The sequence below is a fragment of the Morchella sextelata genome (genome assembly GCF_020137385.1).
Source record: "Morchella sextelata strain SCLS chromosome Unknown scls_18, whole genome shotgun sequence".
Lineage (NCBI taxonomy): Eukaryota > Fungi > Ascomycota > Pezizomycetes > Pezizales > Morchellaceae > Morchella > Morchella sextelata.
Genome location: NW_025408633.1, coordinates 894,737 through 910,379, shown reverse-complemented (window position 1 = coordinate 910,379; position 15,643 = coordinate 894,737). Strand labels below are relative to the sequence as shown.

The 15,643-nt window shown below is 51.4% G+C and overlaps 7 protein-coding genes across 7 annotated transcripts; 3 read left to right on the top strand and 4 right to left on the bottom strand.

Annotated features, from left to right (window-relative positions):
- Positions 1 to 813: 813 nt before the first annotated feature.
- Positions 814 to 1,724, top strand: H6S33_004764 (uncharacterized protein; the record flags this gene model as incomplete). Its single annotated transcript, XM_044836119.1, has 3 exons — positions 814 to 1,074; positions 1,169 to 1,441; positions 1,512 to 1,724. 3 exons carry the CDS (start codon positions 814 to 816, stop codon positions 1,722 to 1,724), a joined length of 747 nt encoding a protein of 248 aa, XP_044690737.1.
- Positions 1,725 to 2,458: 734 nt separating this feature from the next.
- Positions 2,459 to 3,454, bottom strand: H6S33_004763 (uncharacterized protein; the record flags this gene model as incomplete). The annotated part of the gene is made up of 1 exon (XM_044836118.1): positions 2,459 to 3,454. One exon carries the CDS (start codon positions 3,452 to 3,454, stop codon positions 2,459 to 2,461), a length of 996 nt encoding a protein of 331 aa, XP_044690736.1.
- Positions 3,455 to 3,897: 443 nt separating this feature from the next.
- Positions 3,898 to 5,966, top strand: H6S33_004762 (uncharacterized protein; the record flags this gene model as incomplete). Its single annotated transcript, XM_044836117.1, has 8 exons — positions 3,898 to 3,964; positions 4,028 to 4,035; positions 4,522 to 4,533; positions 4,589 to 4,721; positions 4,798 to 4,830; positions 4,888 to 4,911; positions 5,848 to 5,882; positions 5,946 to 5,966. The coding sequence occupies 8 exons, from the start codon at positions 3,898 to 3,900 to the stop codon at positions 5,964 to 5,966; spliced, it is 333 nt and encodes a 110-aa protein (XP_044690735.1).
- A 771-nt stretch (positions 5,967 to 6,737) lies between these two features.
- H6S33_004761 (uncharacterized protein) lies at positions 6,738 to 8,041 on the bottom strand (the record flags this gene model as incomplete). The annotated part of the gene is made up of 2 exons (XM_044836116.1): positions 6,738 to 7,688; positions 7,760 to 8,041. 2 exons carry the CDS (start codon positions 8,039 to 8,041, stop codon positions 6,738 to 6,740), a joined length of 1,233 nt encoding a protein of 410 aa, XP_044690734.1.
- Positions 8,042 to 9,265: 1,224 nt separating this feature from the next.
- Positions 9,266 to 9,782, bottom strand: H6S33_004760 (uncharacterized protein; the record flags this gene model as incomplete). Its single annotated transcript, XM_044836115.1, has 3 exons — positions 9,266 to 9,285; positions 9,372 to 9,421; positions 9,655 to 9,782. The coding sequence occupies 3 exons, from the start codon at positions 9,780 to 9,782 to the stop codon at positions 9,266 to 9,268; spliced, it is 198 nt and encodes a 65-aa protein (XP_044690733.1).
- A 391-nt stretch (positions 9,783 to 10,173) lies between these two features.
- On the bottom strand, positions 10,174 to 11,949 carry H6S33_004759 (uncharacterized protein; the record flags this gene model as incomplete). Its single annotated transcript, XM_044836114.1, has 6 exons — positions 10,174 to 10,245; positions 10,297 to 10,989; positions 11,059 to 11,422; positions 11,471 to 11,534; positions 11,592 to 11,613; positions 11,677 to 11,949. 6 exons carry the CDS (start codon positions 11,947 to 11,949, stop codon positions 10,174 to 10,176), a joined length of 1,488 nt encoding a protein of 495 aa, XP_044690732.1.
- A 722-nt stretch (positions 11,950 to 12,671) lies between these two features.
- H6S33_004758 (uncharacterized protein) lies at positions 12,672 to 13,810 on the top strand (the record flags this gene model as incomplete). Its single annotated transcript, XM_044836113.1, has 2 exons — positions 12,672 to 12,739; positions 12,952 to 13,810. 2 exons carry the CDS (start codon positions 12,672 to 12,674, stop codon positions 13,808 to 13,810), a joined length of 927 nt encoding a protein of 308 aa, XP_044690731.1.
- Between the last annotated feature and the right edge of the window lie 1,833 nt (positions 13,811 to 15,643).

Below are 15,643 nucleotides of genomic sequence, written 5' to 3'. Positions count from 1 at the left end.
GCGTCGCAAGCTTCGCAGAGAACGTTAGCATTCGATCATTACCACCCCCATCTCCCACCGGGCACGCGTCCATCGCATCCATCGCATCCCGCACCCAGCCCATCATCCACAAACCAGCAAGAGACAGTATATAACAACCTATTACAAGACAAGACAGCAACAGAACCTCTGTGGTTATGCGTGAGTAAACAAAGTATAATCGACCGTGAGCGAGCGAGCGGGCGAGTGAGTGAGTGTCGGTGTCGGTGACGGTGACGGTGACGGTGACGGTGACGGTGTTGCGGGTTGGTGTTGAAGTTCTCCCCTCTCCCGCGCCAGCATTAATAAAAAGTTGCCCCTCTCCCCAAAGCGTGCTAGCGCGGGGCAGCAAACACGACACAAGCATTTGTTGTGTGTGTGCCAGCGCATCACAGACAGACAGAGCTCAAGGGGATGATTTGTATCTGTTGATCTATTGATATTGATACAGCACTGCTACTGCTGCTACAATAGTTCACTGCCTATCGCTGTTGGCTGCGATTGCTACTGCTACTGCTATTCGCTACCGCTACCGCTACTGGCTGCTGTTGACTACTGCTGCTACTACGCACTCGCTCCACAGCCAATCCCGCGTGTGCCCGTCTTTGTCAGTGCCGCAACACAGCTGAGAGAGAGCAGCTACATACACGAGCACACCACGCAAGCAGAGCACCACACAGCAGAGCTTCACCCACCGTCGTACACAAACCACCACACAGCTCTCCCTCATCCCATCCCTCCATCCCATCCCATCCCACCACACATCCACACTCCCCATCCCCCCCAAACCCCACAATGTCGGAAGAAATCCAGCGAATCCTCTTCCTCGCGCCCAAAGTGCACATCTACGCCGTGCCGCCGCTCTCCTCCAACACCGGCCACAAAGCCGCCACATGGAACGTCGACCAGCCCAGCAGCCTCATCTTCACCGCCCGCATCCGCATCATCGAGACGGCCACGCTCTCCGCCGACGGCGCCGAGAACGACAACGTCCGCACCGACGTGCGCCTCGAGGACCCAAAGACCGGCGACCTGTTTGCTAACTGCCCGTACGAGGTAACCATCCCTCCCCCCCCCCCGCCCCGGGGCCCCTTCTTCCCACACACCCCCTACCTCTCTCCCCCAATCCCAGCTGACAGTAAGGTGGCAGGGCGCCCACTGCGTCGAGCAAGTCACCGACAGCTCGCGCTTCTTCGCCGTGCGCGTCGTCGACAGCGGCCGCAAGGCCATGCTCGGCATCGGCTTCGAGGAGCGCAGCGAGGCCTTCGACTTCGGCGTCAGCCTGCAGGAGGTGCGGCGGCACGCCGAGGGCGTCACCGGCGGCGGCGCAAAGCGCGGGAAGAAGACGGAGGAGACGGCGGCCGCGGAGAAGAAGAAGGACTATAGCCTGAAGGAGGGGGAGACGATCAATATCACTATCGGGGTACGTATCTACCCGGGGATGGGGGGCGTCAATTGAGGATGGTTATGCTGATCTAGCTGGGTGCGGATAGAATAAGGGTCGCCGCCGGGCGCCCTCGTCGCCGAAAGCGTCTTCCGACAGCGGCGGCGGCGGTGGTGGTGGGCTGCCGTTCCTGCCGCCGCCGCCGAGCGCAGAGGATGTGAAGCGCAACCGCATGAGCCAGCATGGGCTGGAGGACTTTAGCAAGATTGGGTTTGACGGGAAGATGGGCTTTGACGATGATGCGTTTGGGGACTTTGTCTGAATGTGGATAGGTTATGTTTTTTTTTACTTAGCTCATGTGCGTAGTAGGTAGGTAGGTAGGTAGGTAGGGAGAGATAAAAAAGATAGTAGGGCGTTTTGTTTCTTTTCGCTTTTGGGGAGGGGGGGGGGCTTTTGGTGGTGGGGTTTGTGGAGGTGGATGGATGTGGGTGGATATGGATATGGATATGGATATGGATTGGCGGGTTGGTAGAGGAATTGTGGATTGTGGAGCTCTGGTGGAGGAATTGGTGTTGGAGCTGGAGGTTGAAGTTGTGGGGGTTGTGCATCATGAAGTGTCACTCGGCTGTGAATGTTCCTCATAGGCTATTTTCTCTCTCTCTCTGTTTGGCTCTTTTTATTTCTTTCTCTTCTCGCATTCTCTTATGGGTCGGATCTTTTTGGAGTTTATTTTTTTTTTTCTTTCTCTTTTTCTTTGCTCTTGCTCTTGGACTACTCTACTCCGCTCTTTCAGTCAGATCCTACTTGCTTGCGCATGCTTGTCTACACTCACTCCGGACGGGGACTTGTATATATGCCATCAACAACCACACATGACCCAGACCCATGGCCAACCCCAACACACCTCGCAGGGCAGGACAGGACAGGACAGGACACGGCCAATTCCCCTCTACTCTACGCAACACACTCAAGCCTCTCACGCTCACTGAATCCCATTAGGTATCACTCTAAGCATAACTTTTCTACTACCTAAATACACCGTCCCCAGTGACCTCTCTACCTAGCCTTAAAGATGATATTATCAATAATCCTCACCGGCGCCTCGCCCTCCCCCGTCGGCATCATCCTCACCGCCCCACTTAGTATGGCACCCCCCCTCCCATCCAGCGTCTGCAGCTCCTGCAGCTCCTCGCCGTCCGTCAAGCTAACATACTCGACCCTCACCTCGACGCCCTCCTCCCTCCCCATGCCCTGCAACACCTCCTCCGCCGCGCCCAGCACCACCGCCCGCTCCGTCGCACCGCCCATATACGCCTCCTCCGCCGCACTCAGCGCTCTATACAGCCCGCCCGCCACGGCGCGCCGCTTCTCGCCCAGATACACGTTCCGACTACTCATCGCGAGCCCGTCCTCCCCCTCGCGCACCGTCTCGCACACGCGGATCTCAACGGGCATGCACAGGTCCCTCACCAGGCGCTTCAGCACCACCGTCTGCTGCACGTCCTTCTGGCCAAAATACGCCGCGTCGGGCTGCACCGCGTTGAACAGCTTCGTGCACACCGTCGCCACGCCGCGGAAGAAGTGCGGGCGCGTGACGCCCTCCAGCTGCTCGCCGAGCCCCACGACCGTCACGAAGGCGCCGCGCTGCTTGTCCTGCTCGAGCGGGATGCCGCCGGGGTAGAGCTCTGCCACGGCGGGGAGGAAGAGGGCCTCAATGCGGCCGGCGCCCGCGGGCAGGCTGGCGTTGAGGGCCTCGAGCTGCGCGATGTCGGTGGAGAGCGTGCGCGGGTACTGGGCGAGGTCCTCGTGGGGCGCGAATTGGGCCGGGTTGACGAAGATGGAGACGCAGATGGCGGGGTGGGCGGTTGCGGCGGCGCGGATGAGTGAGAGGTGGCCGGCGTGCAGGGCGCCCATGGTGGGGACGAGGCCGACGGTGCGGGAGGAGAGGAGTTGGGTGTGGCGCCAGGCGCGGAGGGAGGCGATGGTGGTGTGGATTTGGAGTGGGGGGGTGGTGGGGGGGAGGGTGCTGGTGGGGGGCGGGGCGGTGGCCATGGCTGTGAGTGGTGAGTAGGTGTTTGGTGGAGAAGTGGGAGTGGGAGAGGGAAGGGGGAGGGGAGGGGAGGGGAGGGGATCTAGTGGGGGAAGGAATGGGTTGAGGTACTTCGTACTAGACGGCGGAGCTTCAGCATGCTCATGTCTGTCTAGGTGCGAGAAGTGAGAGAGGGGGGGCGGTTTTGTGAAAAGCCGTGAGGGTTTACGTAAGGTCTAGAGGATCGAAACAGCTAGTAGATAAGAACCGCGCGCCCCAAACAATTCCAGACTTCTGGCCGCAAGAGAGAAAGTGAAGGAGTGAACAAGCAAAGAACGAATTCTTTCCACAGACAGGAGAAGAAGAAGACTCGCTGAGGATCTGTCAGTCGGCTGTCAGTATATATGGCGGGCTGCAGCATGACACAGATCACTAATCGTCTGATGCGCGGGCCCTGCTGTGCGACATGTCAACCGGAACCGAGGCTGAGGACAGCGGGAGGGAAGGTGGAGCCGAGGTGTTGACAAATACAGGTGAGTCTTTCTCTGAGCTCTGAGGATATTCCAGTTGGTTTATATGGGGCCCGGGTATTGTAGAGGTAGAGGTTGCTTCGGGGCCTATTGACCACTGAGGTGCGACCTAGCCAGCGAGTGATCGTGAGTGATGCTGTGTGGCCACTCAAACTTGGAGTACTATATATGCCAGTTCGGTAGGTATGCGCAATTGACTTCGTGTAAAGGCGTCCATGGAGCTCCCATAGTGGGTAATGGCACCACCAGGCGTGTTTATCTTCCCTTCTGCTTAGTGCTATGACGCTCTTGTCGCTCGAGATATGCGAGTGAGAATACATGACGCAGATATTGTGTGATTATAGACACCGCCGGGGATTGTACCACTGCATGTACTATGTATTCATCTTTCATCTTGACACTCCCATAGCGGGGTAAAGCTCTTTTAAGCAGCCCTCGACACTATAAGCGACGAAACAGGGAATTGGGAGCTTCTAGGACATTGGGTGAATGGTGTCTTGGGGACTAGTTTGAGTACCTTGTTTCGTGGCTGTGTGGGTGCTGAGAGTTGGACTTAAGAGAATGAGGATGAGGTAGGAGTAGGTATCGTAAAAGGTTCGAGGTAGTGGGTAGGAGCTAATCTGATAGCTGTCCGTAGATGTACCTCCAGTAATCGTGCTGCAGTGGATGGTCAGATTGGAGTCTGTAGACCAAGATGCATGGGTACCACGCGTACGGGCGACTCTCCACTACATGCAGTTGACAAAGACCAGCGCCACAGGTAACAATTAGCTAAATGATCTTGCTAGGCACGGTTAAGGTAAAGATAGATACATGTAGACTTATCATAAGTGTAGTAGCTAGGCCTCATCCGAACAGCGTAAAGAAAGGTACCCGGTCTCCTGTAAGAAGCCCTCAGAGCTAACTTTAACTTGTGAGTCTACTAGCTTCTTCAATACTGGATACTACATGTAGTACCGTGCATGCCCTTTGCTCAAGGTGTGGGTGTCAAGTCATTGAGATAATACGTATTAGACACATGTAGCCAGAGGTGAATTCGAATACAGTACTTGCTAGGGCTCGCGGGTAGAGGATCTCGATCTCTGAAGGAAAGATTCCTCTCACTCATCTCGTCCAAGATAGTGCCTGGGTAAATGCTCCCTGTGACGAAGACTCAATAAGTAATATTAGGACGTATGGTTCTATCACCAAGGAGGACGAAAGCCTGTCTACTTGTACATATAAAGATGACACGTCCACTTAGGCTAGACTGCGGGCGCCGTTACTAAGACCACTGTTACTAAGACCACCTTCCATTCCCTCTAGAGTGCTTATCTGTTCTTTGAGACTGGCCATCTCTACGCTGGTCTCTGTGCTCTACCCAAAGCCAAGTTCTAACTGAGCTCAAGGTCTCCTATCCCACGTAGCTAACCATCAGAGCCAGAGGATGCCTCTTTTCGAGGTTTCTACGATTGCTGAGGGAGGTTTCGCTGTGTTGTGCTTCTTGATTTGTACCCTGCTCTGTCTAGTCCTGTCCTGTCCTGATCAGACCATCCATCTTCATATTTTTCATTAATTACCTTACTGTGAATAAACGGACTTCAGTAGCCCATTGATTTATGCCGTATGCGAGGTTGGTACCTGGAATACGATGTAGACAGTAGGTTGGAAATAAATGTTGAGCCGAGTAGAGAAACAGAGGCGTACCCCAGAATTGACCATGCTGTGCGGCCAGGGGGCTAATAGAAACACAGCGGTCCTGGAAGTTAAACAGCCCAGAACCACTTTATCCCCTCGGATACACCCAAGGACCGACAAGATTCTGGCTGTCTATTCTCTTTTACCTTCTCTTGTTTCGGACGGGAGGGGAAGCCGGGAAAAGGAAGGAAGAGAGGAAGAAAGCTAAGGGCCTGTTCGGTTGGGCATTGTATTGAATACAACGGTAAGTTCGGTTTCATGGTATTTTCTTCCCGAAGCAAAACTGAGTATTGGGGTGTTCGGCAAGGCCAGCAAAACCAAGTATTGAGACCCAATAAGCCCAACCATCAAGGGGGACATAGGAGGCACCGGAACAGGATGACTTATTACATTGTAGTATTCGCCAACAGTTGTTGCAATTGATAAAAGTATCACAGGGGTTAAACATTTATTTTCAAGCATGTCCATAGTTGTTGAGAACATACTCCAAATGTGGGGATATGAACTATGAGGAGTTGAGGTGCGGAAGGTAGAAATAAACAGGTCTGAGCTGTTTATTTTTACCATGGTATTTTGACCCAATACCGTGGTATTATTACTGAGTTTTGTGAATACCTTGGTAACTTGGCCCATTACCATAGTATTTGTGGCCAACCGAGCAGGCCCTAAGTGTGGGGTAGGAGTGCTATTTTGTACTAGTGAAGGGCGGTGCCAGGATCAGTTTCGCTGAGCCACCCGCTTCTACCATGCAAGGACTCGTTTGATAGTGATGCGGCCCGCATTCCATCATTACCTGGGCGGGCCGAAGCTGTCATTAAACTTTCCGCTGCGTGAGTGATATCTCATGACTCGACGACATCTACTTCCACGGTCCGTACCAATCCTTCCCACTCACTTCCCACAACAACCAGTCCGCAAGACAGAAAAAGATAACGGTGGCAATTAGCAATATGTTTATTTTATATACATATACAAAGAGAAGGCTAACGAACAAAAAAGGAAAGAGAAAAGGAAAAAAAGGGAATCATTTCGCCAACCCAAGCAGTCCCACGCTCTTCTATATAAAATACACAATTTCTAATTAAACCACCTACTACTACTACTCCTGCGTTGGATGCAGCGCCCCGCCAAACACATCCCCATCCCTGGCCAGCTTCTCCCTCTCCAACCTCCTCTTCTTCGCCTTCCGCTCCTCCTCCGCCGCACTCGCCTCGTAATTCCCCTCCCTCTCCTTCTCCTTCTTCCCCGCGCCGCCGCCCCCATTCGCCTTCCGATCGCGGTTCGTCACATGGTACAGCTTCTTATCCACCCGCGTCACCTCCTTCACCAGCCCCTTATCCAAGCTCGCCAGCACCGACGTCGCAACCCCATTCTGCGGCAACTGCAGACACAGCCCCGGATACGGATTCGGCGTCTCCCTCGTGATGCTGCTCGACAGATGCCGCTCCGCACACTCGCCCACTACCTTCAGCAGCTTCCTCTTCGTCGCCTCCGCCGCCGCGTTCCCGGCAGGGAACTTGACATCCAGATACATCTCCGCCAGCTCTCTATCCGCCTCCAGGAACGCCGCAAAGCTGATCTGCGGCGGCGTGTACAGGAAATACACATCCGTGAGCAGCGCCGTACTCGTGAGTATCGCCCTCGCCTCCCCATGCGCCCTACCTATCCTCCCAACCACATCACTCCCCGCCAGGTCCTCGAGGCGGCGCTTCGCGTCCTCGGCCTCGCCGGGGAGGTGAGCGGGAGAGGCGTAGGTGCCCTGGTGCATTGCGTTGAGCTCGAGGAAGATGCCCTCGAGGCCGCGGAAGGGGTGCCAGATCTGGAAGGCCCAGCGGAGGCCCATGGCGATCTTGAACTCGGGCGAGATGAGGTCGTCCTTGGTGATTGTGGTGCCGGCGGTGAGGGCGGTCGCGATGAAGCGGTCGATGGGGGTGTAGTAGTTTTCGGTCTTGGTGGCGAGGTAGAGGATGGGGAGGAGGAGCTTTTTGGGGTGCAGGGTGAGCGTGCTGGTGGTGAGGTAGAGGCGGTGCAGGAAGGTGAGTGCTGTCGCCTGTTTCCCGTGTGGTTAGCTCGCTATCCCCTCTAATCTATGACAGCCCGGGAGAGTCGGGGGAGAACTACCTTGACGGCGCTGGGGAACTTGAAGTGATCCGACAGCTGCATGCACTTGACGCAATAGTACGCCACAAGCTTCAACTCCTCCTCCGCCGTCGGGCAATCAATCTCCTCGTCGCCGTCGTTGTCTGCGTCGTCGCGGTCGCCGGCGGCGCGCGCGGCCTTGATGGACGCCGTGATTTTTTCGGCGGCGGCGCGGTTCGTGGCATGGCGCAGGTCCGAGAGCTGCTGGGGCGTGTACGTGAAGAGACGGTACTGCGTCGAGGTCGTGTAGATTGTGTCTTCCATTGTTTTGTATTTGTTGTGGTTGTGGGTGGGTTATCGCGAGCACCGCTGCGGCTGGGGAGCTGTCCTGAGCAGGCGCATATATCTAGAATCTAGAGTAGGTACCTACAGTGCACCACCACCCAGGGCAGGGATTCGCGCCTCTGCCTCCTTCCAACCTCCAACCGTCCGGGTAACCCGTCGGTCAAATCCCACACTCGCTCCAGTCTCCCACCCCTGCACCCCCTGCACCCCCTGCACCCCCCAACCCCCAACCCCCCAACCCCCCCAACCCGCCAACCCGCCAAGCCGCGGAGTGCCAGGGCATAAATACCACCGCGCCGCCCCTCATCTCTGCCCCTTCTTTCCTCAGAAATCATTGGGTCCAATCTAGACAGTGCAAGCCGCGCAATACCCGCCCCGCACAGATTTCTTCTGCTGCGGGGCGGGGCCAGTTGCCGGCGATGTGATCTTGAGCACCCGTAGAGGAATTACAGGGTCACTTTTAAGAACTGGCCGGGCCGTTTGGTGGCCTGGAACAGTGTCAGAGGTGACCGACATGCATATCGGTCTGTTGCGATTCTTTTGTAGGGAGCGGGAGTGATAAGAGTGGAGAGTCCATTGGACTGTAAACTAGAGACTGCCTTTTTTTTTGACCTTTTTTTGGGGGGGTCTTTTTTGTTCTTCTCCATGAGTACATGAGCGTGAGATTCAGATCCTCGCCATGTAAATCTTTTTTTTTAAGAAAATGAAAAAGTAAAAATCTCTGCACGACCTCACGTGAACACCCGTCCAGCTCGTCGAAACTCCGAGGGGAAACCGTGAACCTACGGGCTTCTACGACAGTTTCAGTCCCCAAAGCCCAATTGCAACCCAAAGACTCACTCTACGAAAGCAAAAACCCCACGGAAAGCAACAGTGCACATCAATTGGTCACATATATCAAATCATTGGCCTCACCCTCACTCCCAAAGTCAAGTAAGTCAGAGGTGAAAAAAAAAAATTGATATTGCGCACTAAAAAAAAGACCTCTTTAAAAAAAAAAAAAAAAAGTTACACGCCCAAAAAACGCCCCAAATTTTTTCCCAAGAAACAGATGAATTATATACCCCCTTTCACCATGATCGGGGGGCAGCAGCTCCTCTTTTTCCGAGCCCGCTTTTTATGAACACAGTCCAGTCCAGCGGTGGGCATGGCATTTCCAGACTCGAAATGCATGCGGCCACCAACTCCCTCAGGTCCTGTTCTCTACCACGGCTTCTGCTCCGCTGTTACCACAATCCCCGTTAGCAATTGCAATTGCATTTTATAAGAGTTAAAAACAAGAGGAAGAGGAGGAGGGGGGAGAACATACACTGCTGCGTCATCAAGATGCCGAACCTCTTCTTCAGCGTGACTCTGTGTCTTTAGTTCCAGCCCCGTTAGTCAATTGCCATTGAGGGAAGCAAACGAAGTAAGATAAAAAAAAAAATTGAGAGAAAAAGCACAGGTATCAGAAGGAACAATTGGATATATTTTTTTGTTTTGCGTCGTCATCACGACCGCTATATGGCCGCTCCGAACGCTTCACAAGGTCTCATCATATAAAGCCTCTTTCTCTCTCCAACAACAAAGGAAGCGGGGGGGGGGAGGCATACCGAGAGTACTTATCGTCCGGCGAGAACCTCGCGGGGTGAGCGCTCTTCGTGACGGCGCCTGAAGGGGTGATCTTCTTGAGGGTGTAGATGCGGTTGCCCGCGGCGTCGAGGGTGTACATCAAATGCATCTTGATGGTGGTGGATTGGTAGATGTGGTTTGGGGGTTGGGGGTTGGTTGGTTGGTTGGAAATTGGGGGACGGACGACTTCTGCGTGAAATTTTTAGATATGGTTTGGTGCGCCGGGTAATGTGCCTTGGCGGGTGAACGGGATAGCCCGTTGCATGGGTGGTCACTCGCTCGGTTTAGGCACTCCACTTTATTGTGGATTCAGGTATTCGTTTGTTTTTGTTTTTTTTGTACATTTTTTTTGTTCCCAAGGATGTGAAAAAAAATGAGAATGCTACCGAGATAACTACTCATACCCTACGCTCATTGTCGAAAAGTAGAAAAACAGTTCAAACTAGAAAAGATAGGAAACCAGTAAAGAGAAGCCACTACATAGAAATAACACCCAAGCTCTAATCAAACTCATCCTCACTGATCTCCTTATCTGGGGAGTCCAAATGGAGATAGAAGGAGCATTGGACGCCCTTATTAAAATCAGCAATCCAGTCTTTATCATCAGAATTAGGGGTACTCACAGTAACGCTATCGATCCAGATGACCCCATTACTCATGGTGTGCACCTTTGCCTCTAGATGCATCCCAACAAAGCAATACTGCAAAGTCTCCATCTCCAGCCAGATCTCAAACTCATCCAAATCGGTTTCTGGCCATTCAGATTCCTCCGGGCCCTCAGGGCACCACACCTTTACCAGAAGCTTCCCGAGTGCATTGAGCCCCACAGGTTCATATCCCTTTTTAGATGGATCCGCGGCGATTGGCTCGTCAATATTGGACCTTGGTTGGATGACACCCTCATCGATATCCTTCTGGATGTGTTCTGGGAGTGGTTTCTTTACACCACCCGTCCCCGCAAGCACAATCCCAATAACCTCCAAGGAAAGATATTCCCCTTTGAGAAGCTTCATCCTGGGCCCTGTCTCTATCTGCAAAGCAGTGCCACGTTTCCCGAGGCAAGCTTTGACGATCTGAATGGCCTCGAAATCTGTGAGTCCGATATCGGAGTAGGCACCGCCGCTCCAGGTGAGCGATTCATCCTTAATGCCTGCATAGTATCCACCGTATAGGGTGGAGCAGGCCATGTTGAATTTTCCTGGCAAACGCGCGGAAACTTGACGGCATAGAATTAGCTCTTTCTCACCAAGTTCGGTGATTGCGATCGCAGAACGGATGGATTCATCGTGCTCTGGGGCTACGTTGTGGTAGATGATCTAGACTTTGTTAGTTCTTCCTTGCTTCCAATATACATAATAGGCAATGGGGCTACTAATGCTACTCACGTAGTTGAGAAAGTTTCTGACCACTTTCGCACTCAGCTCCAATTCCTCGAATTTCATGTACCCTAGTACATAAGGAACTCTATAGCTAAGAAAACCCCGAACAACATATTCAAAGTCAATCTCCCATTCCGTGTCCTCGTCATCTTTGTCCACAAAGTCAGTCGCTGTCATGGTCTGTATGGTCTCCGCATCAAGGTTATCGACATTTTTAGGATCGACACCTCCAGAGTAAGCTTTGGGACCAGTGGAGACTCCCCCAAGATTGAGGTAGGAAGTGAGGATTTGGAGGCGGACGGGGTCCCATTTGCGCTTGGCGCGGTATCGTTGAATGCAGGTCTCAATGCGCTCAGCGAAAGACTTAGAGCTATGGGGAGTTAGTCAAGTACTTGAGAGTTTATGTGGGGGTACTTACGGGCTGTAAAGCTCGTTTTCAAGAGACACTATCTCAGGTGGGAAAGGTCCATCGACAATATTGTCTATGAGGGTCAGTGCCTGTATTTAGGTGAATGTTTCAATGATAAAAAGACACAAACCTTCGAACCCGGTTGGAGGAGGCTACACAGATACAGTAATTAGCACAAGTGACAAAGCTTCACGCAATTCTTCATACAAACTTACATTTTTCCTAGCACTTTTTGGCTTTCTCTTCTTCTTTTTCTTCTTAGGGGCTACTTCCTCTAGAACAGGTGTAGCATTGTTTGCATCATCATCTTCTCCCGCATCAACACCTCCATTCTCTTTGTCAGGGCCGTGCCATTGCTCTTCAACTGTGGGCTTGGGACCGTTGGCGGCTATGTTGACACCATCAGCTAATTCTTCAGCTACACCGGTTAGATTCCCATTTTTAGTTGAAGCGTTTAGAGCTGACGCTGCAGTATCCTCGAGAGGCATGATTGTGGTTTCGAGAAAGAAGAATGGGATGTTGCTTTCTGTTGGTGGGTTTGATAGGTTTGTGGTACTTTAAGTAGCAAGTGAGGGTTGGGCGAGGAGGTAAACAAACGGCCTAAGCATCTAGAGACCCAGAAAAGTGAACACCGTTATCCGGTTTACACCACGATATTTATTTACATAATTTCCACGGGATGCCTAACTTCAACACCAAGGATATCTTTTTTCCCCACAAACATGTTCTGCAGTGCAGGAAAGATAATGTTGGATGCCCTGCCAAGACGCATTTCTTCGTTTACGCCCCACCCTACCATGTTACACCGTGATAGCGTTAACTGCCAATCCTGCTCTAAATGCTTTATTACTTGCCCATATAAAGCTCAGGCCAGCGACACTTTTTATGTGGGATGCCTGGATGAAGGCCGATAGGTGTGTCTGCTGGTAATTTTGGAGTAGAGTAGCACTTCATGCACGTTGTTGCGCTAGTGGAGGGGTACATACATGTAGCTATTAAAACCTAAACCCCTCGCCTACATGGCTCAGCTGAAGAGGGGAGCTCGTACGTTAGATAGAATTCCAAATTTCTGGGCAGCCCGGTCTGCAGTAGAACTCCCATAAATACCCAAATCTCCCGGTTTTTTCTTGTACTTACACTACGTATACATCAGTACATACAACTACATCATCTACAAGATACCAGATACTAGACACTAGAATCTTTCAATATGGCTACTTCTGTTGAGGGACTCAAAGCTTCAGACCTTAAGGCGTTTGACCTGGCGGCTGCCGGACAGTAAGTGATGATAATCTCTGACTGCGTATTTTACTTCCCAAGTTCTCTGTTTTTACACGTGCTCTTGGTATCAACCACACTTCCATCACTCCCGAACCCTAGGCCTTAGCTCACAGGACGTCATTTATACCCTTCTCCACCCTGGAATCATACCCATCTCGAAACTATGAAACTCCCAACTTCTCATCTATAACAGCTAACATGGACCACAGCGACGGTGTTCTTTCAGACGAATCCGGTGCTCTGGTTATCAAGCCATGTACCGCCCATGAAGTCTCTTTCTACGAGTCCGCTGGCACACACCCTGAGCTCGCCAAATGGATGCCCACCTTCTTCGGCACTCTCGAACTCTCCGACTCTGTCCCTGACGGCACTACCCCATCCAGCAACCGTAGCAAGTCCATCGTCCTCCAGAACACTACCCACGGCTTTATTAAACCTTGCGTGCTCGATCTCAAACTCGGTGCTCAGCTCTGGGACAATGACGCTCCCCAGGAGAAGCGGGACCGTCTAGACGCCGTTAGCGCGAAAACAACCTCAAAGAGCCTAGGCATGAGGGTTGCAGGCATGAGGGTGTGGAAGAAGGCCACCGAGGGATCTGAAGTCAAAGGATACTACAAGGTTTATGATAAACACTACGGCAGGACCTACACGGCCGAGACCGTCATCGAAGCTATCCAGGAGTACTTTGATAGCGACATCTCAAAGTCCCAGATGCAGCTTCTCGCGAAGAGATTCAAGGAAAGGGTAGCGGAGATCCAAGCTGTGTTGGAAGGTATAGAGAGTAGGATGTACTCTGCATCGTTGCTCTTTGTGTATGAAGGCGATGGGGCGGCTTTGGATGAGGCGTTGAAGGAAGAGGAGGAAAACGCGAAAAAACCACCAAAGACCCAGGAAGAGCTGGATCAGGAAGAGGAGGATGAAGTGGAAACCAAGGAAAAGAAGGTTGAGGTTTTGAAATTGATTGATTTCGCTCATGCGACCTGGACTCCTGGTGAAGGGCCCGACGACAACGCCCTGCAGGGAGTCCGGAGTGCCGTCAAGTTGTTGGCAGAACTTGCGGAGAAATAAATCCACGTGTTTTTGACACCTTTAGCTGGTCGTTGAAGATATGTCTTCAATCACATTTGCTTGGTTCATTCCATTTAGATGTTTTTATAGCTGTGTCAAATTACGTACTGAATGTATGATTTAGAAGCTAGGCGTCTTTGCCTCGAATTTATCATTACTAGTAATAGCACAAAAAATCAACACCGTCGCCGTTACCTTTTGTCATCGATATTATTGGGCGATAGATAGTATTGGGCGCAGTTGTAGATATGTCGGGCTCAATATTGCGCCGTGCGAGCCTATTCGAGCTTTATTATAGAAGGCGCCAAGCTCTGTTCTAGGTATCATAGTTCAGAAAGGCCTTCCGCATCATAGTACTCCTATTTGAATTTTGTTGATTGATAGAGCCACTCTCTAAAAGTATTGTGATTCGAAATCCAGTTGGTGCGTGTGTGGGCCGGACCTTTTGTCATGCTTTTGGACAACTCCCTTCTCCTAGGCCGCCCATCACAGCACTATTGGTAAGTGGCTGTACTTCACTTAAATCTAGTAGAGAGTAAAATTCGCAGCCTTAGGATATAAGTCATCCACTATATTACGAGCGCATTTGTAGAGCTAGGGCTCCTGTAGAAACATTTCCAACGTTGAAGATGGCCTCCTATATTTGGAACCTCCTCCGATGGATTTCGGTGGTTTTCTTACCTATTCGTCGGTCTTCTTTTGCCTTTCTCGGGGAAAACTTGCCAGACATCACATCATTCCTCTTGTGTCTGTTACTATTTGTTGTGATAAGTGAAGGGGCACGCCAAAAAAGATTAATTCTGTCGAGTTGCGGTGACATATATATATCCTCCACCTTGCTACGAGACTGCAGTCCTCAAGTTCTTGAGCAACTATGATCGATATGTTCATGTTTATGATATATCGCAATTCTCCAATCCTACGTCTAGTGGTAGTGGATGAATGTTAGACATTACCGTAGCCTTAATTAGGACTGCGCACGATTAGTAGGAACCGCAATTAATATATTCATGGATTATCACTCGACATGAATAGGTGCATGTATGGTGGACTACCACCACAACGCCCCCCTGCTAAAGCTGACAAGTGAGTCACTCCCTATGCTGCACTTCTCGCCTCTGGGAGCACCTTTTTTCTTTTTTTTTCTCACGAGCCATTGTAGACTATTCACGCCATCAATCGCTCACACTTTTATTAAACTTGTTAATTCGGCCCATACTGACGTGTTCGTTCATAGAATGTTGAAAACTGGGCATCCCGTCCGCTCTGCCATACATAATCAACATATCGCCTAGTCAGTACTACAGTGGGTGACCATGTGGGAATCCTGGGTAACGAACTCAATCTTCTTATTTTTTAAAATCAAATCAAACAAGCCTACAGAGATCGAGGGTTTATAAAATTAGTCCGCATATCAACTAGCTAGCTCTAGTAGCCACAAAAATCAACACGTAAATAATGATTAAGAAAGATCTGGCCATGGCCATAAGATATACCACCACACTCCAGAATATATTCAATCCCTTGAGGCATCGACAATACCTAGCTAACCACTCCTCCCCTCAGAGCTCAAAGTAAACAATCATTGGCTACACTCGCCCCTTCTCCCTACATATCCTCTATATATAAAGCAAAACAAAAAGAAAAAGATGGCTAATTAATGAATGATGTTCAGCAATAGGAGTGATCCAACACAGCAAGTTTTAAAGGGGGAGAAATGGATTACAAGAAGAAAAAAGAATTAAACACCATCTCCGACTCCAAGCCCGTCTCCAACTCCATCCTCGCACCAATCCCCCCAATCCCCGCCCCCCAGAGAATACTAAGGAATGT